Source organism: Punica granatum, chromosome 2, assembly GCF_007655135.1.
Source record: "Punica granatum isolate Tunisia-2019 chromosome 2, ASM765513v2, whole genome shotgun sequence".
Taxonomy (NCBI): Eukaryota; Viridiplantae; Streptophyta; class Magnoliopsida; order Myrtales; family Lythraceae; genus Punica; species Punica granatum.
In genome coordinates, this window is record NC_045128.1 from 23,901,753 (window position 1) to 23,929,448 (window position 27,696).

General features: G+C 39.5%; 2 protein-coding genes, 1 long non-coding RNA gene and 1 other non-coding gene across 4 annotated transcripts; 2 read left to right on the forward strand and 2 right to left on the reverse strand.

The window, feature by feature from the left end:
* The first annotated feature begins 5,668 nt into the window (after positions 1–5,668).
* LOC116194435 (phosphoglucan, water dikinase, chloroplastic) lies at positions 5,669–18,493 on the forward strand. Its single transcript, XM_031523244.1, has 19 exons — positions 5,669–5,983; positions 6,576–7,191; positions 7,754–7,840; positions 7,918–8,049; positions 8,962–9,087; positions 9,196–9,374; positions 9,758–9,842; positions 10,945–11,109; positions 11,243–11,295; positions 12,058–12,266; positions 12,361–12,479; positions 13,182–13,252; positions 13,402–13,519; positions 13,604–13,690; positions 14,163–14,249; positions 14,403–14,479; positions 14,577–14,736; positions 15,094–15,205; positions 17,273–18,493. The coding sequence occupies exons 1-19, from the start codon at positions 5,769–5,771 to the stop codon at positions 18,175–18,177; spliced, it is 3,603 nt and encodes a 1,200-aa protein (XP_031379104.1). The 5' UTR covers positions 5,669–5,768; the 3' UTR covers positions 18,178–18,493.
* Positions 18,494–18,891: 398 nt separating this feature from the next.
* On the reverse strand, positions 18,892–19,014 carry LOC116198279. Its single transcript, XR_004155220.1, has one exon. It is a non-coding gene; the product is annotated as a U4 spliceosomal RNA (small nuclear RNA).
* An 852-nt stretch (positions 19,015–19,866) lies between these two features.
* LOC116193790 (S-protein homolog 6-like) lies at positions 19,867–20,325 on the reverse strand. The gene has a single exon (XM_031522539.1). The coding sequence runs from the start codon at positions 20,323–20,325 to the stop codon at positions 19,867–19,869; it is 459 nt and encodes a 152-aa protein (XP_031378399.1).
* A 5,292-nt stretch (positions 20,326–25,617) lies between these two features.
* On the forward strand, positions 25,618–26,852 carry LOC116194436. Its single transcript, XR_004154439.1, has 3 exons — positions 25,618–25,841; positions 26,534–26,603; positions 26,733–26,852. It is a non-coding gene; the product is annotated as an uncharacterized LOC116194436 (long non-coding RNA).
* The last annotated feature ends 844 nt before the right edge of the window (positions 26,853–27,696 follow it).

Genomic DNA, 27,696 nt, shown 5'->3' on the forward strand with positions numbered 1-27,696 from the left:
CGGGTGAATGGTCACCCTGAATGGGTAGAAGAGGTAAAGAGGATGGCTGTGGTGACATTCATGGATAGAGAAGGTTGTCGAAGGTGGCCAAGAAGGGTCAAGCTTGGCCGTGGTGCAAGTAGAAAAGGGAAGGAGGGGTTGCCGGTTTCTCAATAGGGAAAGAAGGAAATGAAAACATCCATTTTGAAGTGTGGGCAAGAATTTCTAGAGCTCTGATGCAATGAGGCAGCTTTGGGGCTGAATGGGAGAAGTTTCCACTTAAATAACATGATCCAATGGTGATTAGAAGGGCAAAACACTTTGATCCAAGGTCTAGCAATGTTTCCTGATTAGGGCTAGAGGTTTTAGCGAATTTAAGGAAATGTCTAAGTTGCTCTCGCCCAAGATAGTCTTTTTATCTAAAAGTGTCATGTGTTAGACAAATACCATTCAAATTTCAGCTCATTTTCAACATCGGGAAGCGTGTCAAAAAATTCTTCCCTCGATATGGGTCATTTTCTAGACTAGTTCAGATTAATTGACGGTTTTGGGCAAAATTTTCTTCATAATACCCCAATTTATTTTCATAGCACGTAGTTCCAAGAGTTAGGAGTCTGTAGAAGGCAGCCTTGCCAGTAAATACAACTCCATCCATTTTAGAAGAAGTATTTCCCCTGACGTCCTGAGTCTATCTACTTTTCATCGCTATGCACATAATTAACTTTTAATTTTGTTCTCCTGGCCTCGAGAATTGTCCCATTTGGATCCAAATTGAGCCCAAAATGTGCTTTTATATATTAAAATGGATTGTCTCAAATCCACGTCCCTGACATCTCGACTTCTAAAAATTTTATCTCCCAACTCCAATAATCTTTTGGGGTGATTTTTGTACCCAAACATCACCGACTAGTTGAATTTCGAGGAAAAAATAGTTTTAGCACGAATTGCTTCCATTAAGCTAGCTAATTTCATAAATTCCCGAAATACAGAGAAGTAACATTTTTGGTCATTCCTTCCTTAATCGAGAATTTCGATAAGTCATATGTCGGGATCCGGGATGAGTTACGGATGCTGCGAAATTCCTGATTGAATCTCTCAACATGCTTTATCTGCGAGAAATTTTCAAGTCAATCTAAATCCTGATGAGTGATTTGCCTGATTAGCCTTGAAGTTGGACGGGGAGTGTTCTTTGTCCTGATTGTGGTCGTTCGAGGTTCAAGTTGCCTTCTTGTCAGTTATTTCCTGCAATAAGGAGAGGAAAAGCAATGAAGGAGCAAGAACTGTTCGTAATTTGAATGCAAGGACATAGAGGATCAAACTAGCCTGGTAGGTGTCGTTGTGCGAGTACCCCGATGGACATCCGCAAGGTGCGTTAAGGGTGCGTGCATGTGTAAGGTGGATGCATGCTCGCACGACGCGAAATGGCGCGCTCAGTTGGACGTGTTTGGTTGCACATAAAGGCGTGTGCTCAGTCAGGCGATGACGCGCTCAGTTGTGTTGGCTGAGTGGGGAGTTAGCTTCACTTGAGAAGGTGGATCGATCCTCGGGTCATGGCTCGCCTTGTAGTAGAGGAAGGGTGAAAACCGCAGGAGGTCTACCTTTGAAAGTGGACACAACTCACTTGTCATGCAGAAGTATTAGCTTTTGCGCATAAGAGTAAATGGATAAGATGCATGCGATGTGTGTATTTTCAAAAGCTAATATCGCCATTCACATTGACTTGAAAGATTTAAAGTACAATGCAAGTTTTGCAAAATAAAATCCTAAGCTGATCTTCCATCACACTCGGAATTTGAGTGAGCACAGCTTCAAAAAGTACCAGTTCTGGCGAGGGCCTTGTAGAGACATCTATCCTAGAATGCATATGTGGCCTCTACGAGCCCTCTTCCTAGACCTCTCCAAGGCGGCGTTCGCTCAAGCGAGCTCTTGATCGCGTCTCTGTAGTTTGGTGTTGGTCTAATCGAGCTCCCTCTGATGTTATGGTTGGCCGGCGAATTCTTCATCTCTTAGCAACCTCTCGGAGATCAATGCTAGCGTTTGAGGTCGACCATGGTAGCTGTGCTCGAAGAGAAGGGTGTCTTGGAAGATGTGCGGCCTGCATCCTATGGCGAGTCCGGGAAGTTCTCGTGGGTTGGTGGACTCTATTGAGGCGTGAGCAAAAGGCCGAGTAAGGCGTCTCTTACCAAGACGAAAGGAAAACTGACTTAGGACTCGTCCCTATAAATAACACCCTAATTTTGTAAAATAGATAATGTATGTGTGCGAAGGAAGTAAATGCCCATGGCTTAATGCAATTATAAGGTACATTGCTCTTGAAATAGAAAAGACTCAAATTGGCATGCAGGCCGACTTGATGGACTGTTGTTGGAGTTGGGTTGGAGGATGGCATGGAGGCCCAACACGATGCATGGTTTCGGTAATATAATGACCGTGCTATCTAGGGATGGGGGGCCCCAACTTAACAGTGTCAATTCCTTGAAATCGAGCGGGATTCTTTTAAAAGCCTAAGCGACATTCGAATTGCGTGCCGTACCCCTACTTCGAACCCCTATCTAACCTATGCTCCTATTACTAGTCGTAGGACGCGACTTATAAGTACCTAGAGCTATAGTGATATACAAGGTGAGTGCATAAATAAAAGTGCGTAAAGTAGCTAAGCGGGAAATTACGGAAAGCAATAAATAAACAAGCAAACAAAGCAAGCGAGACCGAGCGTGAACCCTCTAAGTATCCCCAATGGAGTCGCCAAACTGTGCGCACCCGAATTTTGTCTCGTCGGGGCATGCATGCGCGCGCCTATGCAACGCGGTTTGAGAGTGTCCACCTTCCCGGGGACGCACGATGGAACCACATGAGAAGGAGTCGCCACTACTTGTTTACGACCCGAAGGTTGAGGGTCGGTGAGTTGCCCGGGTCTAGGGGTACGGGGTACGCCTAAAATGCTAAGGTAATAGTCTGTATGGAACCGGAAATTCCTAGTTCGGGGGTTCTATTACGTGTAGGCCGATATCCTTCACATCATTTCGGTACTCTAACTTGCTAGGCTTGCCATTTTTATTTATTTACCACATGATTTATGGTTGCACTCGACTCGCCCGTTTTGACGCCATAAATTTGAATAAGCACTCAAATCGTCCACTCTCCGATCAAGAGTTTTACATAAATGTACAACATAAGCCCTTACATTGTTCCCTCAAATAAATAAAAATACAAATTACAATGACTGAATCCTGATCGGTTCGCGTTCAGTCATTATTCCATTCGTGCTCACCGTGTGGTTTGAAAAAGACTGAAAATTAAATTAAGATGCGCACTCGATGTTTGGGGGCATTGGACCCCATGATCGATGGTTAGGGGCGTCGAACCCGTGTAAATCGTATCCTAAGGATCGGGCTCGATCCGCATAACAAACAAGTGCAAGAATGTAACAAGTAAGCACAAATAAACAAACAATGTGGTTCTGTTATTGCCGAATTTACGTGAATTAACTGATTATTAACCGGGATATCTTGGCATTCAAATCCTATCCTAAAACAAACAAGCGGGGTGATAGAGAGGACATGTAGCATTCAGCGTCATTTTTAGTGGATCCGACAAACACAATGTCTGTAATCAAGTCTCGAATGTGTAGGTTGTTTTTAAATTATTATGTATCGTGACAATGTGACTTTTACAAATTAATCTAATTAGTATTTCAGCCTTAGGAATCGGAATCTAATTGAGTCTAATTGAATGTCTCTAGGCTTGATTAGTGTAAATAATCAATTTTGTGTATATGGTTGAATGTATATGTGAGTAATTAGTCAAAATCTGTCGAACCATGAAATTGGTATATTAATCTGTAATCATTATGTAAACTTGACCTAACCACGTGGGGTTGAGGGTAATTAGATACTAATTAGTGTGTCATAAACCCTTAGGAAGGTCTTTGTGACCTTGAGGGTGTGTCATTAACTCTCATAAAACTTTTCTCATCCTTATTCATTTCTCCTTTCTTCTTATATATTTTTTCTCTTAACTAATTAATTGCTTAATTTTTGAGCGCTTAATGTATTCAACACCACCTTAATTTTGAGATTAATTGAAAAAAAAATCCAAATTGGTGTGTAAAATGATTAAAAATGGTTGATCATGTATATTAACATGAATCGTGGAGATTAAGGATAATAAACCTACTAATCGAGTCTTAGGATCCAAATTGAAGGTCAAATTGGCATTGAGGGTATTAGGATCAATCATTAAAATTAATGAAAATTTTAAAATTTTACTAAGAATGTATAATATTAGGAAATGAAATCTATGAAAAAAGACTATATTAGACACTTGCAATATTAATAGAAGGGGAAATTATGCCTTATAACCCGTGATTATATTTTGTCAAATCTATCATATATATTTTTTTATCAGATATATCTCATGGTTTACATTTTGCTCGAAATTTATCATAGCGTTATCTTGTTTGTTAATAAAATGTTAGTAGGCTCCAAATCCATCTCATGGTTTTAATTTTTTTCTCAAATCTATCATATGGTTTTAATGATTTCCTCAAAAGTATCCCATGATTTTAATTTTTTTTTCAATTCTATCCTGGATAAAATGGGTCATAGTAGCAAAACCATTAAATATTGACGGAGATATAACGGTGGGATAAATTTGAAGTAAAATGTAAACCATGTGATATATCTGACAAAAGAAAAGTATATGATAGATTTGACAAAACGCGTAAATTATGGACTATATAGCGTAAAAATTCCTTAATAGAATAATATTTGCATTTTGTATACAAAATCAATGATCATGTTAGAATGTTGAAATTGATAATATATATATCTTATTACATTTAACATCATAAATGCTTAAATACTATACGAAATACATATATAATTAATTAAAATAAGCATGTGTAATGCACATGATTATTAATTGTAAATTATTGAGGAATCATAAAACTTACACTAATTGTACTTAAAATTACACTAACTTTTACACAAAAAGTTGGGTTGCGTTTGATTAGCCAAATTAAGCGTTAAAATTAAACTTTCATCACTTAATTGGGCTAAAATCAATCCTGTTAGTGAATGGAGGTGGTGGCCGGAATCGGCGTTGTCTACTTGGTTGAAACTTATTGTTTCAAATTTGCATTTGATAGAAAAGATATTATTATTCTAAATAAGAAAATTGATTTTCACTGAAAAAAAGAAAGAAAATTGTTCATTCTATATGTGATGGATCTTTCGGGTCTAGTCAGACCATTACATTAAATTGACAACTTCAAAAAGCTGTTCATACTACACAAGAGCATAGTATAATACGAGGGTAGTTGGACAGGTATGTCCTCCATCATCTAGTGATTCAAGACATCTCTTTCAAGGAGGCAATGGGGATTTAACTTTCCGTCGAAATAATTAAATTAACATAATAATTCATATATAAAAATTAACTCGTGCATCCACTAATCCTGTCAAAATCCAATATCCTCCATCAATCCAGACTCAAGTTGAGTCTCCCACTAGATACCATTGAATTTTCTCCGAGACTCGAATATAATATATGGTACCTTTGCTCTAGGTAGGTTCGAGATATTTTTTTCCCTTAGATCTCTCTTTGGGATTTGTCCATTTCGGACACGTGTCAGGCCGTGAGAGCGTCAGCCTCCCGAGATATTCATTTCGTTTCATCAACTCTAAAAAAAGCTCCAAGAATCATCAGTGACTGAAGCAAAGCTCCATTCTCTCTCTTCTTCTTCTTCTTCTTCTTCTTCTTCTTCTTGTCTCCGTACTATCTGACAGATGAGTTCTCTACGGGGCTTGAATTGCTCTGCCGATTTCACGCAGAACCTCAGGGAACGGAGGCTCGACTTCCTCTCTTCAACCTCTGCCAAAGTTCCGCTGCTCGAGCCGAGGATTTGTTTTCCCGCGCGCGATCCTTTGCGTCTCAATCGTCAGAATAGCAGCTTAAGGAAGCCGCGCACTGTAGTTGAAGCTGTTTCCTCCACTGACATTAGGTAGCTGCTGCTGTTCTGTGATGAATTTCAATCTTAATGCGTGTTCTGCGTTGATGCTTGCGAGGTTTCAATCTCTCAGGCCCCCCACTCCCCTCCCCTCCCCTCCATTTCTCATTTGAACTATGCGTGGCCGATATGTATAGCTTGAATGCCGACTAGAAACGATTTCCGTGTTGCAGTTAGTTGATATGGCGGGGTCTAGTTCTGAGTTGATTTGCCGAATTAGACATTCAATCGCTTCGGTTGTTTGTGTCATTATAGTCGAAAGATCTAATATTGGGTATGGTACATTGGACACCCTGCGGAATGACATTACTTTAATTGAGAATAATGAAGGCCAGCCAGCAGGAGTCATTTTCGGTCAAAGGGTTGTCTTATGGTTGATCAATTGTTTTGAGGGTTACGGAAATATCTTTCATTGCCATTCGTTGGCTGAGCAAATGAAATAGCACCTGTTCGTTACCCTCTCTGGAAGTTGAAGGTTGCCCGATTTTGACTCCTCCAATGGGGTCAATGCACTTTCACAACTTATCCGGGGAATTTATGTTAACGGTGTGAAAAATTATAAGCTGATTTTCTTCTTTCTTTTCAGAGAAAAAGATAAGAGAGAGAAGAAAATGAAGTCAAAGTCTGGACATGACAAGGTGCAACTCAGCATTAGGTTGGATCATCAAGTTGAATTCGGGGAAAATGTGGCTATCTTGGGGTCCACAAAGGAATTGGGATCATGGAAGAAGAACGTGCGGATGAACTGGACGGAGAATGGATGGGTTTGTGACTTGGAACTAAAAGGGGGTGAAACTGCAGAGTATAAGTTTATAATTATAAGGAAGGACAAGAGCCTTGCATGGGAATTGGGTGACAATCGGGTTGTGAAGCTGCCCAAAAGAGGACATTATGCCATGGTCTGTAACTGGGATCAGACTAGAGAAGCTGTGGAGCTGATACCTTTGGACCTCAAAGAGGATGAGGATCTGGTACTAGATGAAGGGGAGAATGGTGCTTCTGCCCCTGAAAATGGTGCTGGTCTTGCAGAGGTGGAGACCAGTCCTTTTGTTGAACAGTGGCAAGGAAAGGCTGCCTCCTTTATGCGCTCTAATGAGCATGGTAATAAGGGATCGCATATCAAATGGGACACCTCAGGTCTTGAAGGATTGGCTTTGAAGTTGGTTGAAGGTGATCGCAGTGGAAGAAACTGGTGGCGTAAGGTAAAGATATGCAGTGAAATTGTTAGTGGTTTTTAGTTTGAGATGGTTTCGCATAACCCCAGATATTTCACATACTGTCAATCAAATTATTTCGATTGTGTTGTTAAATCTTCAGTAGTCCAGGCCAACAAATTTAGCAGCAAACTGCTAAGTTTACGCAATTTGACAATAATTAAAACATTAAAATTCAGGGAGATTTTTACTGAAGTTATTGAGATGGTTGCGGGGAATAGACTAATGGAGGATGTTGCAAACTCGAGAAGAATGACTAATCTTTATAAGAAAGTTTTGGAGCACGAGCTTAACCGATGTCTTTTTCATCCTTGCTTGTGTCTGTCTTATTTGTTTAATTGATAGTCCTTCACGCGTGCAACATGGTCTATCAGAGAGTTCCTACTCTGTTCTTGTGGTCCATCTCCTCTAAGCATATCATATTGCCTAGTTTAGTCTTGTGGTCCTTTGGTTCACAATTCTGTAACTGAACCACAATTAGATATGAGTAGGACACTATAGTATTCAATTTTTGACTTATATACTCAGAATTTGTTTGGTCTTGTCAAAGCTTGAAATTGTTCGTGAGCTAATTGTTGAAAGTCCTGAAAGTGGAGATCGTTTGGAGGCTCTCGTCTATTCATCCATCTATCTAAAGGTTAACTATCCAACTATTTCCAAATTGGTCCATGAAGTAGTTTCGATATTATTTTCTTAGACCTTCTTCTTATGCAGTGGATAAACACAGGACAAATACCTTGTTTTGAAGATGGTGGTCACAGGCGACCTAACAGGCATGCAGAGATTTCCAGGCTTATCTTTCGTGAGCTGGAGAGAATCGCCTGTAGAAAAGATGCTTCACCTAAGGTACTGCATGATTTTATGGCTTTTCTATATCATCACGTGGAACTTTACTATTTAACTTCACGTTAAGCTTTCAATAAGATAGTTCCATGTGGACAAGATCTTTTTTCAATTTCCATGGATCTAATGTTGATGAAAGTATGTTCTGTACTGTATCTTATGAGCTATACCCAACATAAACTTTACTCTCAAAAAGTACCTGACAAGGTACTGGATAGGAATGTGGCAGAAGTCAAAGTGAATATACAGTTAGAAAATTTGTTGTCTTTCCTCCTCGTTGTAGCTATTGGAGCTAGACTGGCTAGCTGTTTGCCTCAATCTTCGTATTGTCAAAGTTTTTAACCCTTCTATCACTGCTTCCGATTCAGTTGTTGGAAGATGTCTTATTTTAACGATGTAAAGTTCATTTGATCTTGGCAAGCTCTTGTTAGTCATCTTTTCGTTGGTCCTCAGATGACTTGCCTACATAATTGTGCATGAACATTGTGGTTAAAAATGAGCAAATGTTCAGTCTCTCCAAATTTACTCACACTTTTGGAATGTAAAATTAAAAGTCATCTAGGTCAATATTAGGATTTGCAATGTTTAGATGATATGATCAATCTCTGTAGGATATATAACTCTAGTTACATAATCTCTCTCTCTATCTGCACTCTCTCACTTATCATTTTTCCAGTTGATCTAAAAGAGTAGCTTTAAAGTATGCTGGCAACTTAATCAGAAACTCTTTAGAAGTTCACTCTTAATCAACTATGTTCACCCAATGGAAAAAATTCAGCTATTCCTTTTCTTTCATGACTTCCAAATAGTAGAGGCAATTCATGAACATAATGTGGTGCTGTATTATTTGTTACGTAGAAGCGAAGTGTTTAGTCTAACTTATGGAGTCGCCCCTTCTAATATTATGCTGTGCAGGAAATACTCGTCATCCGCAGAATCCATCCATGCTTGCCATCCTTCAAAACAGAATTCACTGCATCTGTTCCTCTAACTCGCATAAGAGACATTGCTCATCGGAATGATATCCCTCATGACCTCAAGGTTATGCTTCATAAAGGGTTTGGTGTGTGATTCTCTAGATTTCCAATATAAAAATATATCAATTATCTGTACATTGTCAACTGATGTAGCTTGTTTATTCCAATGCAGCAAGAGATCAAGCATACAATCCAAAACAAGCTTCATCGGAATGCTGGCCCCGAAGATTTGGTTGCCACTGAAGCAATGCTCGCAAGAATTACCAAGAACCCTGGAGAATATAGTGAAGCATTTGTTGAACAATTCAAGATATTTCATTATGAACTCAAAGACTTCTTCAATGCTGGAAGGTCTGATTCGTTGAATTTTTAGACTTAGATCATCTAATTGGAAAGATGCTTTTGCAGTTCATAGTCTGTGTTTTGTTGCCGAAATCATGTTCTTCATGACTTCGCTTTTCGGATGTCTCTCCACCCTTGGTTTTCCTTCTTTATTTTTCCTAATTTTCTTTAAGTAGTTTGATTCTTTAATTTTTTTTTTTAAAAAAATGCTGCATAGGTTAGTTATCTTCAAAATGAGTTAGCCAATAAAATTTTCCCATAATTGTTTGTTCTTGCTTTTACAATAGAATATGCACATATTTATTAATATTCAGCTGATTTGTCCTGTTGCAGCCTTGCTGATTTCTCCTTTTTTTTTATTTTTTTCGGCTTTTCTCCCTGGTTTGGTGCAGCCTTGCTGAGCAGCTTGAATCAATCAAAGAATCCTTAGACGAGCGTGCATTATCAGCTCTTGCACTGTTTCTGGAAAGCAAGGAGGTAGACAGGCAGTTCTTATATGCTTGACGTTCATTTATAGACACGATTTTTCCTCTTTGCCGTGGACACTCGCACAAAGCATTCCTATGAGTTGGAGTTCATCTACATAGTGCCTTTATTTCAGTCACGAAGGATAATTTCATTGATATAAGTGCCAAGAGCAAGGCTGTCAAGATCATCATATAATTTTACGGGCCTCTTATTCGTGCTGCATCATCTTGGCAATGCAACAGACTCTTCAACTCATTATATAAACATATAAATCAATTCGGTGGAATTACGTGTCACATGACGATCCCACTTGCTGACCCTCGTGACCGAAATTTTGTGCTTGCACAAGAGGAGCCCCTCAAATAGAGGTTAACTGCTTACCATATAAGATGTATGTAGAGGGGCAGGAATGCTGCCTAGAGCTTCTCCGTCTTCTTGTTTTTTCACAAAAGTGATATGGGAGAAAGGTAGTATTGCCTGATTTGTTGAAGCCCCTTCAAAAGTTCGGGGTACTTTCTTATTTTGTCTTCCTGTTCTGAAGTGGCCATTATGCATCATCGTACTTCTGATTGCAATAATTGATTTTAATATCTCATAGATTAGCAGAAAATTTTAAGAATTGATACACGTAGATAAACAAATATAAAGAATTGTGCATACATTTTCTTTTGGCTAGACAAAGTGAAGATTAACTAAAATAATTACATATAATCCAAATTTTACATATAAAGAATGGAATACTTCGCTGAAATTAGACTTGTTTTTAACTTAGTTATTTGTGATATAATTTGCAGTATATGTTGTTGATGATGGTTGACACGTGTTTATCATAAAGACTACATATTTACTTGGCTGCCTGCTGTGCATGGTTCGTAGACCTTTTGATTTTGAAATTTGGTTTTGTGGACCCTCTACTGTGTCTCTCTAGAAAGTTGCTTTGACAGCCTTGACTAGGAGGTGCTAACAATGATTATAAAAATTGGATCTTATCAGGGATTCAATATGATTCCTGCATGTACATATTGTTAACTTGATATTAGTTTTATCTCTTTTTGTGGCACATATTTATTCTACATTGAGGATACGCTCTGTTTTTTCCGATTGATCCTAGAGTTTGGATTCAAGTGGGTCACAAGATATTTCAGAAAGCAAGGGCATCAACCTCTTGATCCGAACCATGCATGCTTTGAATGCTCTGAGGGAAATGATCACAAAAGGTCTTGAAAGCGGTCTTCGAAATGATGCCCCTGATGCTGCAATTGCAATGCGCCAAAAGGTTAGTTTATTAACATGCCTTGATTATCATAGGAGAATATAGGAAAAAAGAGGAGGTGGAATATCTCCTTTGGGTTTTTCTGTAATTTGAGATATGCTTTTAAGCTCTATCGTCTGGCCTTATCTTGTTACAGTGGCGTCTCTGTGAGATTGGTCTTGAGGACTATTCCTTTGTTCTCCTAAGCAGGTATCTAAATCTTTTTCTGGCTATTATATGGTTCTCTGGTCTTTAAGACTTTGTAAAGGACATCTTTGTACATACTATCAAGTAACTATACATGACCTTTTGTTGTTTCCTTTATGGTCACCTTGCATCAAATGGGTACCGTCACGACTTTTCGCACTTGGTTAGGATTGGGAAGTATGATTCAGTAAAGCCATGATGGGAGCCAGAATTATCATTTTGGACAGACAAACATGTTCTTATTTCATGACATTTATTTAACTAAGCTTGACTATGAAGAAGTTGGAGAAGAAAGAAGGGCTGAGTGTACAACAACAATGAGGAGGCAAATACTTCTCAATTGGCTTCAGCTTTTTGTGTCTATTCGGGAACTAAGAAGAAAAATGAACTGTGTCTGCATTATCTAATTTTCCATACCTTGAAGATGATGTAGAGAACACGGAGTTCTAACAATTGTGAAACCCACTGCTACAGTTTATTTTAGAGAGTTGGCAGACTAATGTTTATTCCAAGGTTCAAAAATAGATATCATTTTGTTGTCTGAATTTTAAGATGAATATGTTTTTGAATTTCTCATCTTCTTAACCTAAGGTTTAAATGTTGTGTTATATAATTGTCTTATTTTATGATTCTTTTAAACTGTTAACATGAGCTTATAAAAGCTGGATGCAAAAATTAGATTTGAATCCTCCATCAATATACACACTTCCAATATATATATCTTCATATATGTAACAAAATATTTATGTTCATGCATCTCCATAGATATCTTAATGCGCTTGAGGCAATGGGAGGGGCCCATTGGCTTGCTGAGACTGTAGAATCAGAAAAGATAAGCTCTTGGAACAATCCGCTTGATGCCCTTGTGGTTGGCATTCGCCAATTAGGATTATCAGGTTGGCAACCTGAAGAATGTGATGCTATTGCTAATGAGCTTGCTGTTTGGAAGAACAAGGGACTTTCTGAGAAGGAAGGTAACCTTTTTCCTTTTTTTCTTTTTTCCTTTTAATTCTGGAATCTTTCTAGAAATTTTGAACAACTGAAAGTTGTATTTCTATGCTTGCCAAGGTGGTGAAGATGGCAAGATGATCTGGGGATTGAGGATTAAAGCTACCCTTGATAGAGCTAGGAGGCTTACTGAGGAGTATTCTGAGGCACTTCTTCAAATATTTCCTGAGAAAGTTCAGGTATAGTTTTGGGTTCATCTTTGCAATCTTGGGAGCAGATCATTGTGAAGGACATTAGACTAATATGAGCCTCACTTAATGTATGGCACAAAAAGGTACCCTAAGTTCCCATTTAGATTGGATCATGGTTGAAGGTGATTCGTGGTTAACCTTGAAGTTTCTACATAATTTCTAAGGATTTAGGATTTCCATCGTGAAGATCTAGTAAATGGGTTGATCCAAAAGGAGAATGGGATGAGCTTCGTTGAACATTAGTCTTCAAAAATTACAAAATTTTGAATATCCAGCTTGAAAAACTTTTTTTTAGGATCTCGCTTGTAAATACAGTCTCCAGCTAAACCATTGGATTTGAAAGACTTCACAGCTTGATGGTGATGGGTTTTTCATGATGTAGACAACTGTTTTCTCTTAAATATTTTTGAATGCTGCTCTTGCTCTTTCCTCCTCGCACAATTCCCCTCCTCCAATGGTGCCCTTCCCTCTTTAACTTCTTATGTTTGCATCCAATCAATAAATACTCTTCCCTACCTTAAACTTTTTCTTCATTCGTTTTGTTCTCTTACTAATAAAGAGACATGAAATGCAAGTTCTTGGGTTGGCAGATAGCTCCATACGTGAATGATTCAATTATAGTGACCCGTGGATTTGCAACTCTGCTCAAGAATTCTTACTTGGGTTATGAATGACTCTTGGGCTTTGCAGTTGCTTGGAAAAGCTTTCGGGATTCCTGAGAACAGCATAAGGACATATGCAGAAGCTGAGATTCGTGCTGGGTAATCTTCAGAAGCCCCTTATCATTGAAATCTTTTGTGGGGCACCTTCATGTTTGATGCCATGCCTGATAAATAATCTGGTGTGACTGCTTCCTTGTAGTTTACCAGTTTTTTTACCAATTAAATAACCTACCAAATGGTGTATGCAGTGTTGTCTTTCAGGTTTCCAAACTTTGCACCCTTCTCTTGAAAGCTGTTAGAAGCACCATAAATTCTCAAGGTTGGGATGTTCTTGTTCCAGGGGCTGCTGGGGGAACACTGGTTCAGGTTAGTCTCAACTAATAAAAGCAGCAATATTTTTCTGAGTGACTGTTTATTTAAAATGCTATTATTACTAAAATCTCAATGTAGGTCGAGACGATTGCACCTGGGTCAATTTCATCATCTGTAGATGGGCCTCTTATTCTCATGGTCAAGAGAGCTGATGGAGATGAAGAGGTTGTAATTTCATTTCAGTTCACTACTTCTATGGCTTGTTTTCACAACATGCTATATGGTTTATTTTTTCCAACTTCACTAAAAATTTCAACTTTATCACTTGGCACTGATTTCTATCATGACCAATGACACGACTGATTAATGTAAGTCACATGCTTAACTATGAGAATGTGTTCACAACTGCCAAATGACACTGATTTCGTCAAAATTTATTCACTTTAATGCACAATAAACAGCTTAACTATGTTTGTCATGTTAGCGCATGACACACGACAACCCAAACAGAATGATATTTTATGGATTAGAATTTCTGAGACAGTAATGGACCGTACTAGAAAATTAACATGTAGAGACCATACTTGAAAGAGAGGAAGATTTTAGGGAGTAGTTATGCATTTTTCCACACTATTATACACACTGGAGAAATGGCCTAGAATAAATATGAAAATCCTCTGTTTGATGTATATCTCAGGTAACAGCTGCAGGGAAAAACATAGCGGGAGTCGTACTCCTGCAAGAGCTCCCTCACTTGTCTCATCTTGGAGTCAGGGCCCGTCAAGTGAGTCTTTCTTCTCCAAGTAACCTTTTCTTCTATATGGCATTGGCAGATGAGAAAAAGCCATGTTCAGAAAAGGATTAGAAAGTAAAGAACCCAAAGAAATTGTGGAGTCAGTCAGCAATATTCAATACTCAACTTATGATGATGTGGCAGGAGAGAGTTGTCTTTGTGACCTGTGAAGCTGATGATATGATTGATGACATACAGAAGCTCGTTGGAAAATTTGTGAGGTCATTTAATTCAAAATCACTTAAGTTTGATCCGAAGTCTGTCATTTGTAATTTGATTATGTGATATAATTTGTCTTCTCCTTTCTTGGGTTTTCAGGCTCGAAGCATCCTCAACAGGTGTTCAAATATTTCCTTCATTGCCTGAAAGCCATAATACTGGTAGAGAGGACCTTCTGGGTAATGGTGCGTCGCCAGCTGGAGCAAGTGGACCATATGATCCTTCTTTGCCTCCTACCAGGAAGCCTGGCTTGATTAAGGTTAATAATGCTTAATTAGTAATCTTATGTTCTTGAGCAGCTGAAGAAAATTGCTTCAAATAGAGAGAGATTTCAGGGAGTATAAAAATATAAGATATAGGGACCACACTTGAGTAGCTAAAGAAAAATGCTACTGGGACTTCACAGTGACTCATGGTTTTGCAAAAACATTCTGTTGGAAGATTCATGGGTCCCACTTCTCCAAAGCATTTTTTTTCCCCATTCGTAATTCTATTTCCAACTACTCTTTGAAAATGGTTGCATAAGTAATGCTGCCAAACTACCTGAGTCATGTAGAAACAGCTACTTATTTTACTGCAAACTTTCACATGGATGAAGAAAATAATTGGATTTCAGGATACATCTAGTGGGGGAGTTCTAATGCTTGCAGAGGCAGAGACACAAACATCTGGTGCTAAAGCTGCTGCATGTGGTCGTTTAGCATCTTTGGCTGCTGCTTCTGATAAAGGTGAGTGATATTGTCGCTGCTCAACACGATCAATTTCCTGACAGTAGAAGACGCCATGGTCCACTAAGCTTGGAATTAACTGATGCATTGTCTTTTAGACTTTATATACCCAAGTATTTCAGTATTTCGATGCACCAGTGCAAGGCGCAGAACTCGTACAACAGGAAAAGCTAAAAAACCAAATGGATATTAGAGAATTATATATATGTTAGAAATATAACTTAATTAGGTTTCAAACGATTATAACCAAATAATTTTTCGAAAAATGAATGGATTAATATTGATACGTTACAAATTTTACAAGGAAGAATAGGAAAAAGAAAAACAAATCTCAAATTAGCTGAGCAGAGACTTGAAATAAGTGATGAGGAGAAAGTGGAGAAAAAATAGGGATGAATGAGAGAATGAAAGAGATGTCAGTGGGTAGCTCATGTTTTCATTTTTTTAGCTGAAGAAGTAATTTATTATTGTGTAGTCACTATTATGAAATTCACCATTATATCGTCAATTTAGTGGTCCTGTAAGTTTATAGGATGAGCAATTAGGGAAAGGAAAAGTGAGATGAAAGGCATCCTTTGGCCTTTATAAGTTTATAATAGTAGAGAAGTACAGATATATATTTAGATTTGATAACAGGTAATTTGTTACGTCCATATGGGATATCTAAAGCGTGAAACTAAAATATGAACACTTAAACTAACACGGGTTGGTTCAAGCGGTGCGGCGCTTGTTCCCCTTAAATAAGGTCTCGGGCTCGACTCTTATGAATGGGAAAATTCATGCTAAGATAGCTTTACCCTCTTAGTGGGCCAATTTAGCTCGAATTGGATTAGTCGAGGTCCACTGGGCTTGTGGGGTTGTACGAAAAAAAAAAAGTAAAAACTAAATCAATACCAGAAAATGTAAACACTTACTGTGTTTAGTTTTAGAGTTGGGTGGAGTTGAGTTTTGATTTTGATTGATTTGTAATGATTGTGATGATGAATTATGAGAAAAAGGGAAAAAGTATTGAATTGTTAAAAAACAGTAATGATTGTATTGTGAAAAAAATAATGAATAGTTGAAAGAATTTATTATTAAAAATTTAATTGAATGATTAATTGAAGAAAAATGAAAAAGTAATAATTGTGTTGTTGACTTTTGTTATGTAGTAAGTAGAGTTAGAGTTAAAATCTTAAAATCAGATTGTAAAATCAAACGGGCCTCTCCCAATACTTGCTGGATTTTCTGCTTTCTCATCCCTTTCTAAGATTAAATCTCTATTTTCTGCAATAGTTTACTCATAGGTGATTTGCCTTCCCGTTGTATTTTTATGGAAAAAGTACAAAATTTCCTTTTGTGGTTTGAGATTGTGACAAATTGCACCCTGTGCTTTTATTAGGGATAATTAGCCCCCCTGGAGTACTCTGTTAGACATATGGGATTATGGCATTAGTTCTTTTTTTTTTTCATTTTCAGTCCTCAATCTTTAGCATTTTAATCATTTTGGTTCTAAATTTTTTTCTTTTATCATTTCTACCCTTAACTTTTCATTTTGTTTCATTTTAGTCCTACAAAAAAAATCGAAAGGGAATGAGGGGTCGGGGCCGCCGATCCCGAATCGATTGGGGACCTTCGACTCGAAGTCCCCAATCAATTTGGGGTTGGGGCCTCCAATCGGCGACCCCGACCTCTCCATCGAGGTCGCCGGTGTCCTTCGTGGAATTGGCAGCCCTGATCCCTCCTTCTCTTTCGATTTTCTTTGTAGGACTAAAATGAAACAAAATGGAAAGTTGAGGGTAGGAATGATAAAAGAAAAGATTTAGAACCAAAATGATCATGAGGCTAAAGATTGAGGACTGAAAATGGAAAAAAACTAACGCCGTAACCCCCCTCTGTCTAACGGAATACACCACAGGGGGCTAATCCTAACAAAAACACAGGGTTCAATTTGTCCCGACTCCAAACTACAAGTGGGGTTTTTGTACTTTTCCCTATTTTTATAGTTGTACCCACCATTCTTTGTTACGAGTTTGTTGATCTGCTTCATGATGAGTTGCTACAACTTATGTTTTCTCCCTTGTGCAGTCTATAGTGAGGAAGGAGTGCCTGCTTCTTTTAAGGTACCATCAGGTGCAGTGATACCTTTTGGCTCCATGGAATTGGCTTTAGAGCGGAGCAGCTCAATGCACACATTCCTCTCCCTTTTGGATGAGCTAGAAAATGCCAAACTCGAGGATGGACAACTGGACGCTCTCTGTCTTCGACTTCAAGAACTTATAAGTGCCCTGAATTCCCCAAAAGAAATCATCGAAAGCATCAGCAGAATATTTCCGGGAAATGCCCGACTAATTGTTCGCTCGAGTGCAAACGTCGAGGACTTGGCAGGGATGTCTGCAGCAGGACTGTACGAGTCAATCCCCAATGTGGGGCCCTCCAACCCTGCAGTCCTTGGGAATTCAATCAGTAGGGTGTGGGCCTCCCTCTACACGAGGAGGGCAGTCTTGAGCCGACGGTCTGCTAGGGTGCCTCAGAAGGAGGCTCACATGGCAATTCTGGTCCAAGAGATGCTCTCGCCGGACCTATCATTCGTCCTCCACACGCTTAGCCCAACTGATCATGATCCCAAGAAGGTTGAGGCCGAGATCGCCCCAGGACTCGGGGAAACTCTGGCCTCTGGCACCCGGGGCACGCCGTGGCGCCTATCATCCGGGAAGTTCGACGGACTCGTGAAGACACTAGCATTTGCGAACTTCAGTGAGGAGATGCTAGTGCTCGGGGCAGGCCCTGCCGATGGCGAGGTTATCCACCTGACCGTGGACTACAGCAAGAAGCCACTGACGGTTGACCCTGTGTTCAGGAGGCAGCTGGGGCAGAGGCTGGGTGCTGTCGGGTTCTTCTTGGAGAGGAAATTTGGGGGACCGCAGGATGTGGAAGGTTGTGTGGTCGGGAACGATATTTTCATTGTTCAAAGCCGGCCACAGCCCCACTGAGTAGTCTTCGACAATGGATGGGAGCCTGTTTTCTGTGTCCAGGAGTTGAGTCCAGTGCACGAAGGTTGTATTATTCGGCCTCGATAAGTTCAAGTGGAGAGCTTCATAGCACATCGGGTTTGAAGGTACATAAGTAATCAGTCATGACGATGTCGTCTTACTTCGCTGCTTAAATAAAATTATGCTCTGCCCATGTTATGTTTCCTTTGAATAAATACTTAAGACAAACATCTACCGTGTGGGCAGAATTATTCGGTAAATAATGTATATCAACAAAAAAACAAAAGGGTTTTTACGAAGAAAATAATCAAAATCATTCTAAATTAGAACTATTTAATCTTGTTTTGAGAAAAATGTTACTTCCAAACTAGAAAATGTTTGAAGAGCAAAATACATTTGCCTACTAATTGATGTGGTGCATGACACTTATTTATTTTTTTTGTTTTTGATGGCCACATAAGTGAAAAATGCCAGGACCTCACCGAGTTAACATTAACGATTTGACTCGATCAGAAAAAAAAAATCTAAAAAAATTGTAATTTTAATTAAGGAAAATGTGAAACATGATGATTTCATGAACTATTATTATTATCATACTTATCAAAAGAATTATTATTATTATTATTATTTTTCGAACTTGAGATGATATAACGATTAGAAAGAAAATATTTATTGAAGAAAAAGACTTGAAACTGGGGGGATTGTAGGGCTTTACCCCTCCGGTGCGAGGGGGCAAAGCCCAGGCCGGAGAGGGGGTTTGGAAATAGTTTTCAACCAGCAATCGACGCACCTCAGTCGGATCTTCCCCGACGGCGTCATTGCCCCAAGCGCCAAGATGCATTCGACCCTCCAAACGCCCTGTGCTTTTATAATGACCACAGCTACCCTTATGTTTTTTAAAATTTATAGTGATATGCCTAAAGTTTTTCGTAATTACAAATTGGTCCAATTTTCCGATTTTCGCTCGGAGGCCACAGAGACTCATAACGATTGTGTTGGAGGTGGATTCCTAGCTAGTTCGTGGCCTAGTTCCAAAGCCAAGCACTGGTTCTCCAGCTAGCTAATAGTAGATTACCGTTCGATTTTCAAGAGCACGCTTCTCTCATGTGACTGAGATGTTGAGGTGACTCACACATCATGAGGGATTGAGTTTATGTTTGGCGGGTGATTTTGGAATCAGTAGGTCACTGTGTTCTTGATCCGTCTAACAACTTACATAATATGCTATTAGAATATATTGCCAGGACTTCTCTACGGCTTCATCTTTGGCGGGCGATTCTAGAATTAATCGGTCAACATGTTCTTCATACCCCTAACAGCTTAGGTCATCTCTTGTTAGACAAACTGCTTGGACTATCTCGTCCTTGTATTGCTTCATTTATGTTTTCTTTTTATTTGAGCCCGTTTATCCACAGAAAAGAAACGAAGCTGTGCATGGTGTCCAGGTCCTTGGCCTTCGGCCTGCATTATAACCCAAAACGAGGGAAAAAAAAGAAGAAAAGAAGAGAGCCTTGCATAGGGAAATAAATTTTTTATTCCTTCCTGAAAATGAAGTACAATAATTGGATCGGTTGCATGACAATAATTGGATCGGTTGCATGACGTGTCCACTATCAAGGATTCTCAATAACAGTCAGATCATAAACTTTTCTAACCTGACTTACTACAATATATCTTATTATCTTGTCGTCAACTTTGGTGCTTCCAAGGAAAAAAAAGATTGGGTCTATCAGTGCCATCGTTTCTCAATCCGACGATAGCATCCTTGTGCGCCTCCCACCTGCAGAGATCATAGCACCTACCCAATGTGATGTCCCTCTTGACCCTGAAGATATCAAACTCGACCTGCCCGCCTTGCCATGATGCCCCGCAGAAGAATAATGTGGTGCCCCAGAAGTTAACCCTGAACTGAAATGAGTATATCTCGCCCGACCGGACCACTTGATTCCCAAGATCATCATCCCCCGATTTGCAGTGGATGTTAAGGTTCGCCCCATCAGGCAGATAGTTAAAGATTTCGACCTTGATCTTTGGAATCAAGCTGACTTTATTGTCATCGGCTGACGTTGGTACGGTGGTCGCTTCTCCTAACACCACCCAAGATAGTACAAGTTCTAAGAGGAAAGAATTCCCATTAACCAGACTCATGCTTGCGTAGTCTCTTTCTGTCCATCTTCCTTGAATAATTCTCAGGGGGATATATCAAGACTAGATTATATAGCAACTCTTTTGTAAACCGCTGTTGAAGAATACCATATTCTACAATATTGATTATACAAATGAAAAGAGAAGTATATTAACTTGCAAAAGGAAAGACAGTAAAGAGTTATATATATATATATATATATATATATATATTTTCCTTTTGGGGTTATTTTTCTTTTGGGTAAAGCTTTTGTAGCAAATATGATCAAAATAAAAGACGGTGTATTTTTCTTGTAAAAGGAATACCATATTCTACAATATTGATTATATAAATGAAAAGATCTCAGGGGGATATAATCAAGACTAGATTATATAGCAACTCTTTTGTAAACCGCTGTTGAAGAATACCATATTCTACAATATTGATTATACAAATGAAAAGAGAAGTATATCAACTCGTAAAAGGAAAGCCAGTAAAGAGTTATATTTTTCTTCTTTTTTTTTGGTTAAAAGCATTATATTTTTCTTTTGGGTAAACATAAAGAGTTTTGTAGCAAATATGATCAAAATAAAAGATGGTGTTTGGTTAGTAGGCGAAACTGCATGTGCCTCTTTATTAGATATTTAATAGGCGTTTGGTTTTGGAGTAGAGTTCTATGAGACAAACAAAATAATTGGGGAAATTATTATTAAAAAATTAGTTGTAATAATACTTAAGAAAAAGTTAGTAGGCGTTTGATTTTGGAGTAGAGATCTATGAGACAAACAAAATAATTGGTGAAATTATTATTAAAAAATTGATTGTAATAATAGTTAAAAAAAAGTTTGTGAAGAAAAGAACGTTTCTTTATGGTCATCTCGAATCAAATGGGTATGGTCACGACTCTTAGCACTTGATTAGAATTAGGAAGTACGATTCAGTAAAGCCATGAGAGGAGCCAGAATTATCATTCTGGACAGACAAACATGTTCTTGTTTCATTCATGCGGTGGACATCTATTTAGCTAAGCATGACTATGAAGAAGTTGGAGAAGAAAGAAGGGCTGAGTGCACAACAATCAGGAGGCAAAAACTTCTCAATTGGCTTCAGCTTTTTGTGTCTATCTGGGAACGAGGAAGAATATTGAACTATCTCTGCATTATCTAATTCCATACCTCGAAGATGATTTAGAGAATATATACTTAAAGTCACGGAGTTCTAGCAATTATGAAACTCACTGATACTGTTTATTTTAGAGAGTTGGTAGACTAAAGTTTATTCCAAGGACGAACATTTTTTTAAAATTTCTCTTCTTCTTAACCTAAGGTTTCAATGTCGTGTGACACAATTGCCTTATTTTTTTATTCTTTAAACCGTCAGTGTGAGTTTATAAAAGCTAGATACAAAAATTAGATGGGAATCCTCCATTAATGGACGCACTTCCAATATATATATCTTCATATATGTAACTATGCAGATCCAAATTTCGTGTCGTCGGGGCCCGTATGGGTACGATCAATCGCATGGCTTGGGAGTATCCACATTTCTGTAGGGACACGTAACGGACATGCGTAAAAAGGAATTGCCACTACCTATTTACGATTTGAAGGTCAGGGGCCGGTGAGTTGCTCGATTCTAGGGGTAAGGGATACACCTAGTTTGCTAAGGCATATGATCTTGCAGAACCTGAAGTTCCGAATTCGGGGATTTTGTTATGGGTGGGCCTATACCAGCACGCGCTATTGGTACTCTAGTCTATCTAGCATTTGCCGTTTTTATTTATTTACCGCTTGATTTAAATTTTGCTCATCTTGCTCGTTTTGACACCATAAATTTGTAGAAGCGATTGGTTTGGTTTAAGAGGTCGAAAGAAAAGCAGATCCTCGGGTCAGGGGATCAGTCCACCGTTCTCGTATCTCGGCTAACTAGGCCGTGACGGCCGGTTCACCGTTTGGACCAGTTCCGTGACTCGCGTGGTCCAGCTTGTCTCGAGGACCCGTAAACCTGCTCGATCGGTTCCGACTCTCAAACTCCACGCTTGTCGACCAGGGTCGTTACATAAATAAAATGTACAAATAAATACCTCACAATGTACTCTCAAATAATAGATACAGATTACAACAAAGGGATACCAATTGACTCACGTTTGGCTAATATTCTGTTCATGCTCAGCATGTAATTTGAACAACCGAAAATCGAAATTAAAGCGACGCGGGCTTGTGAGAGCTGGAGATCGGATCCGACCGAACCAACGGATTTTAAGAGGATAGAATAGTCCTCGAGATAGCCGTGGGACCGGTCAAGCTCCTAGGTGATTGTCTAACCTTATTTCACGTGTCCTGACCCTAGTCATTCTCCATATGGATACTAAACGGGTCAAGATAGTGACTCTAGGCGAGACCCCATATCGCACTCGAGTTGCATGCTCTCGGTGTGTGAGGGCATTGGACAACGTGACTGACAGTGAAGGGGCGTTGGACTCCATGTGCATTGTATCCTATGGGTAGGGTTCGACCCCCAAGAAAATAGAGGAAAACAAACAAAATCAGATAAAAACAAATAAGTTATGTGTTATTATTAGATTTACATGATTTATCAGGTTATAAATCGGGTTACTTGGCAAGAAAATTCCTATCCTAAACAGACAAAATAGATAATGTATTCGAGCTGAATCAGTCTAGGCCGCCCTAGGAGGGTATGTAGCATTCAGCAGTACTTACCTGACAGACATGATATCTATAGTCAAGTCTCGAATGTGTGAGTTTATTTTAAATTGTTCTGTTGGTGACGATAAGGGCTTAACAAATTATGACAAGAGTGTATTTTCACCTGAAACCCAAAACTTAAACCCTTGCTTGACTATTTGTTCATGTTTGATTAAAGCGAGTTTGATATTAACCTGTTTTTTGTATTTTGACTCGTTATAAGCACAAACTTAGGGATATAAGGGCAAGAAACACCACGAGGGTGCCAAGATCTCTGCACATGACCCATGAGGGACCAGACAACCTTTCACAATATAGATTCGGACGCTTAAGAATTAGATAACCATCCCCGCTCGTACCTCTAATCCAATTCTTAAGCGCCCGAATCTATACTATGGTGACACAAACATACAGACAGAAAATGGAGGTGTATGAGTGACAATCGCATCTTGACAGGCGCCCGCCCCTTCTCTTATTTGGCATGTTTCGGTCATCCTAATGCCTAGAGTGTCGGCGGGTCAAGAATCGATGGTCATGCCCTTGAATCGAAAAATGTGTGTGATGTTATGAAAAATCGAGACTACACAACACGGACTATCGAAAGTCAGTAGCCGATGTCGACTGATCCCTCAGATCCATCGGGGTCGTGAAAACCCTTAAAGAATCGAGAAACTGGCCGCTCTGCTCGAAAGTGGTCTAAGAAGGACTCGTGCACCTCAACTTGAGCCGCCTCAAATTGGGCCCAAACTCAAGTCAAGATACACGAGTACTCCCTAGATATCCATGTTACGTATGTCACGTGTCTCGATGCTTTTGAAATTATGAGTTTTAAAAGGGCAACAGCTCTTGAACCGTCAACGCGATTACAAATTATTGACTGGTTAGTACAATTTATTAAACGGCCGAGTGATTTATTTAGCCAAGTGAAACGTCCCGATTGTCCCGTGTGTGAAATTATTGACTTGAAGTATTGCCGTATGCTTTGAATTGTGGGTTTTGAGCCGTCAAGCCGGCCATTAGTGGACCGCTCGATAAAAGCTCTAATTCTCAACCGTCCTAAAATTTAAACCGATTTAAAACCGAATTTACATGATTAACTCAGTTCGTGTGAGGTTTTAGTTAAAATGACAAGTAACTTCAACACGCTAATCTTGGGCACACAATTACATCGAACCCATTGAATCGACTCACCAAACATGGAAAGATCTATCTCATGGTACTAAGGTAGAGATTTATACTTAATCCCATGAGGTTCTCAGGATGGGCTATCTTAGAAGATCCTTGACTACCGCGGACCGAGGCGGTCTTCAAGTCTGGACTCAACCTAGGCCTAGGTTAGTCTCCACGTCGCATTCAAATCGGCCTGCTATCTTCTTGTCTCTCCAACTTTCTTCTCTTCACTCCAAGGCTCGGTGTGACATGCAAAACAAGAATAAATACGAGAGGAGAGCAATGCGAGGAGCAATATGCGAGTGCAACCATCGATCATGAGATTAATACGTCCAATTCAACCTCAATGTTCGCTGTTCTCATTTCATCATTGACACAATATGTAACTCAGAGTAACCTGGGAGAAAGTATGCACCAAAGAACTTTCTTTACATCACATACATGGTCATGATGAGCCCCTTCATCCACATATCAGATCTGATCAAAGCTTATAATCGTCCTAAATCGACCTACAAGGAGGGCAGTTTTGGGCCGACGGGTTGCTGGGGTGCCTCAGAAGGAGGCTCACATGGCAATTCTGGTCCAAGAGATGCTCTCGCCGGACCTATCATTTGTCCTCCACACGCTGAGCCCAGCTGATCATGATCACAAGAAGGTTGAGGCTGAGATCACCTCAGAACTCGGGGAAACTCTAGCCTCTGGCACCCGGGGCATGCTGTGGTACCTATCATCCGGGAAGTTTGACGGACTCGTGAAGACACTGGCATTTGCAAACTTCAGTGAGGAGATGCTAGTGCTCGGGGCAGGCCCTGCCGACGGCGAGGTTATCCGCCTGACCGTGAACTATAGCAAGAAGCCACTGACGGTTGACCCCATGTTCAGGAGGCAGCTGGGGCAGAGGCTGAGTGCTGTCGGGTTCTTCTTGGAGAGGAAGTTTGGGGGACCACCGGACGCAGAAGGTTGCGTGGTTGGCAACGATATTTTCATTGTTCAAAGCCTGCCACAGCCCCACCGAGTACTCTTCGACAATGGATGGGAGGCAGTTTTCTTTGTCCAAGAGTCGGCTCCAGTACACGAAAATTGTATTATTTGGCCTCGATAAATTCAAGCGAAGAGCTTCATAGCACATCGAGTTTAGAGGCACGGAAGTAATCATAGTGACGACGATGTTCTCTTACTTCGCTGCTGGAATAAATTTATGCTCTGCATATGTTATGTTTCCTTTGAATAACTACTTAAGACAATCATCTTTATGCGCTTGAGGCACTGGGAGGGGCCTATTGGCTTGCGGAGAGGGTAGAATCAGAAAAGGTAAACTCTTGGAACCATCCACTTGATGCCCTTCTGGTCGGCATTCGCCAATTAGGATTATCAAGTTGGCAACCTGAGGAATGTGATGCTATGGCAGATGAGCTTTTCCCCTTGGAAGAACAAGGGACATTCTGAGAAGGAAGTTAGCCTTTTTCCATTTTTTTTTTAATTCTGGAAACTTTCGAGAAATTTTCAACAACTTAAAGTTATATTTCTAAGCTTGTCATTTGTAACGTGGTGAAGATGGCAAGATGATCTGGGGTTTGAGGATTAAAGCTACACTTGATAGAGCTAGGAGGCTTACTGAGGAGTATTCTTAGGCACTTCTTCAAATATTTCCCGAGAAAGTTCAGGTATAGATTTTGGGTTCGTCTTTGCAATCTTGGGAGCAGATCATTGTAAAGTGCATTAGGCTAATATGAGCCTCACTTCATATATGGCACAAAAAAGTACCCTAAGTTCCCATTTAGATTGGATCATGGTTGAAGGTGATTGGTAGTTAACCTTGAAGTTTCTACATACTTTCTAAGGATTTACAATTTTCGTCATGAAGACCCTAGTAAATGGGTTGATCCAAAAGGAGAAAGGGATAAGCTTTGTTGAACAATGGTCTTCAAAAATTACAAATTTTCGAATATCCAACTTGAAAAGCTATTTTTTGGGATCTCAGTTGCAAATACAATATCCGGATTTGAAAGACTTCGCAGCTAGATGGTGATGGGCTTTTCATGATGTAGACACGTCTTTTCTTTTAAATATCTTTGAATGCTGCTCTTGCTCTTTCCTCCTCGCACAATTCCCCTCCTTCCATGGTGTCCTTCCCTCTTTAACTTTTTATGTTTGCATCCTATCAATAAATAGTCCTCCCTACCCTAAACTTTTTCTTCATTCTATTTGCTCTCTTATTAATAAAGTAACATGAATTGCAACTTCTTGGGCTGGCGTATAGCTCCATACATCAATGATTCTACTGTAGTGGCCTATGGATTTGCAACTCTGCTCAAGAATTCTTACTTGGGTTATGAATGACTCTTGGGCTTTGCAGTTGCTTGGAAAAGCTTTCGGGATTCCTGAGAACAGCATAAGGACATATGCAGAAGCTGAGATTCGTCTGGGTAATCTTCCAAATGGTGTATGCAGTGTTGAGATTGATGCCATGGCTGCTAAATAATCTGGTGTGACTGCTTCCTTGTAGTTTGCCAGTTTTTTTACCAATTAAATAACCTACCAAATGGTGTATGCAGCGTTGTCTTTCAGGTTCCCAAACTTTGCACCATTCTCTTGAAAGCTGTTAGAAGCACCATAAATTCTCAGGGTTGGGATGTTCTTGTTCCAGGAGCTGCTGGGGGAACTCTGGTTCAGGTTAGTCTCAAGTAATAAAAGCAGCAATATTTTTACTGAGTATCCGTTTATTTAAAGTGCTTTTATTACTAAATTCTCAATGTAGGTCGAGACGATTGAACCTGGGTCAATTTCATCATCTGTAGATGGGCCTCTTATTCTCATGGTCAAGAGAGCAGACGGAGACGAAGAGGTTGGAATTTCATTTCAGTTCACTGCTTCTATGGCTTGGTTTCACAACATGCTAGTGAATAAAATTTGATGAAAATGACCACTTGATGACAGGCGGCATGTAAATTGCATATTTTTCTTGGCATAAATTTTTGTTGCTTCAAACAATTGACTACTGAGTGTGATGAAAGCATGTGACTTACATTAATCAGTTGTGTCATTTGTCATGATAGAAATAAGTGCCAAGTGATAAAGTTGAAATTTTAGTGAAGTTGGAGGAAATAAACCATATAGCGTATGACACACATGACAGCCCAAACAGAATGATATTTTATGGATTAGAATTTCTGTGACAGTAACTGAGCAAATTAGTAAATTAACATGTAGAGACCATACTTGAAAGAGAGGAAGATTTTAGCTTGTTATGCATTTTTCCTCACTATTATACACTGGAGAAATGGCCTAGAATAAATATGAAAATCCTCTTTTTGATGTATATCTCAGGTAACAGCCGCAGGGAAAAACATAGAGGGAGTTGTACTGTTGCAAGAGCTCCCTCACTCGTCTCATCTTGGAGTCAGGGCCCGTCAAGTGACTTTCTTCTCCATGTAACCTTTTCTTCTATATGGAATTGGCAGATGAGAAAAAGCAATGTTCAAAAAAGGATTAGAAAGTAAAGAACCCAAAGAAATTGTG

Coding starts and splice junctions, on each gene's coding strand:
- LOC116194435 (XM_031523244.1), top strand. CDS start 5,769: ATGAGTTCTCTACGGGGCTTGAATTGCTCTGCCGATTTCACGCAGAAC. Junction 9,843..10,944: donor TGTTTCTGGAAAGCAAGGAG/GTAGACAGGCAG, acceptor GATTGATCCTAG/AGTTTGGATTCAAGTGGGTC. Junction 12,480..13,181: donor TATTTCCTGAGAAAGTTCAG/GTATAGTTTTGG, acceptor TGGGCTTTGCAG/TTGCTTGGAAAAGCTTTCGG.
- LOC116193790 (XM_031522539.1), bottom strand. CDS start 20,325: ATGAGTCTGGTTAATGGGAATTCTTTCCTCTTAGAACTTGTACTATCT.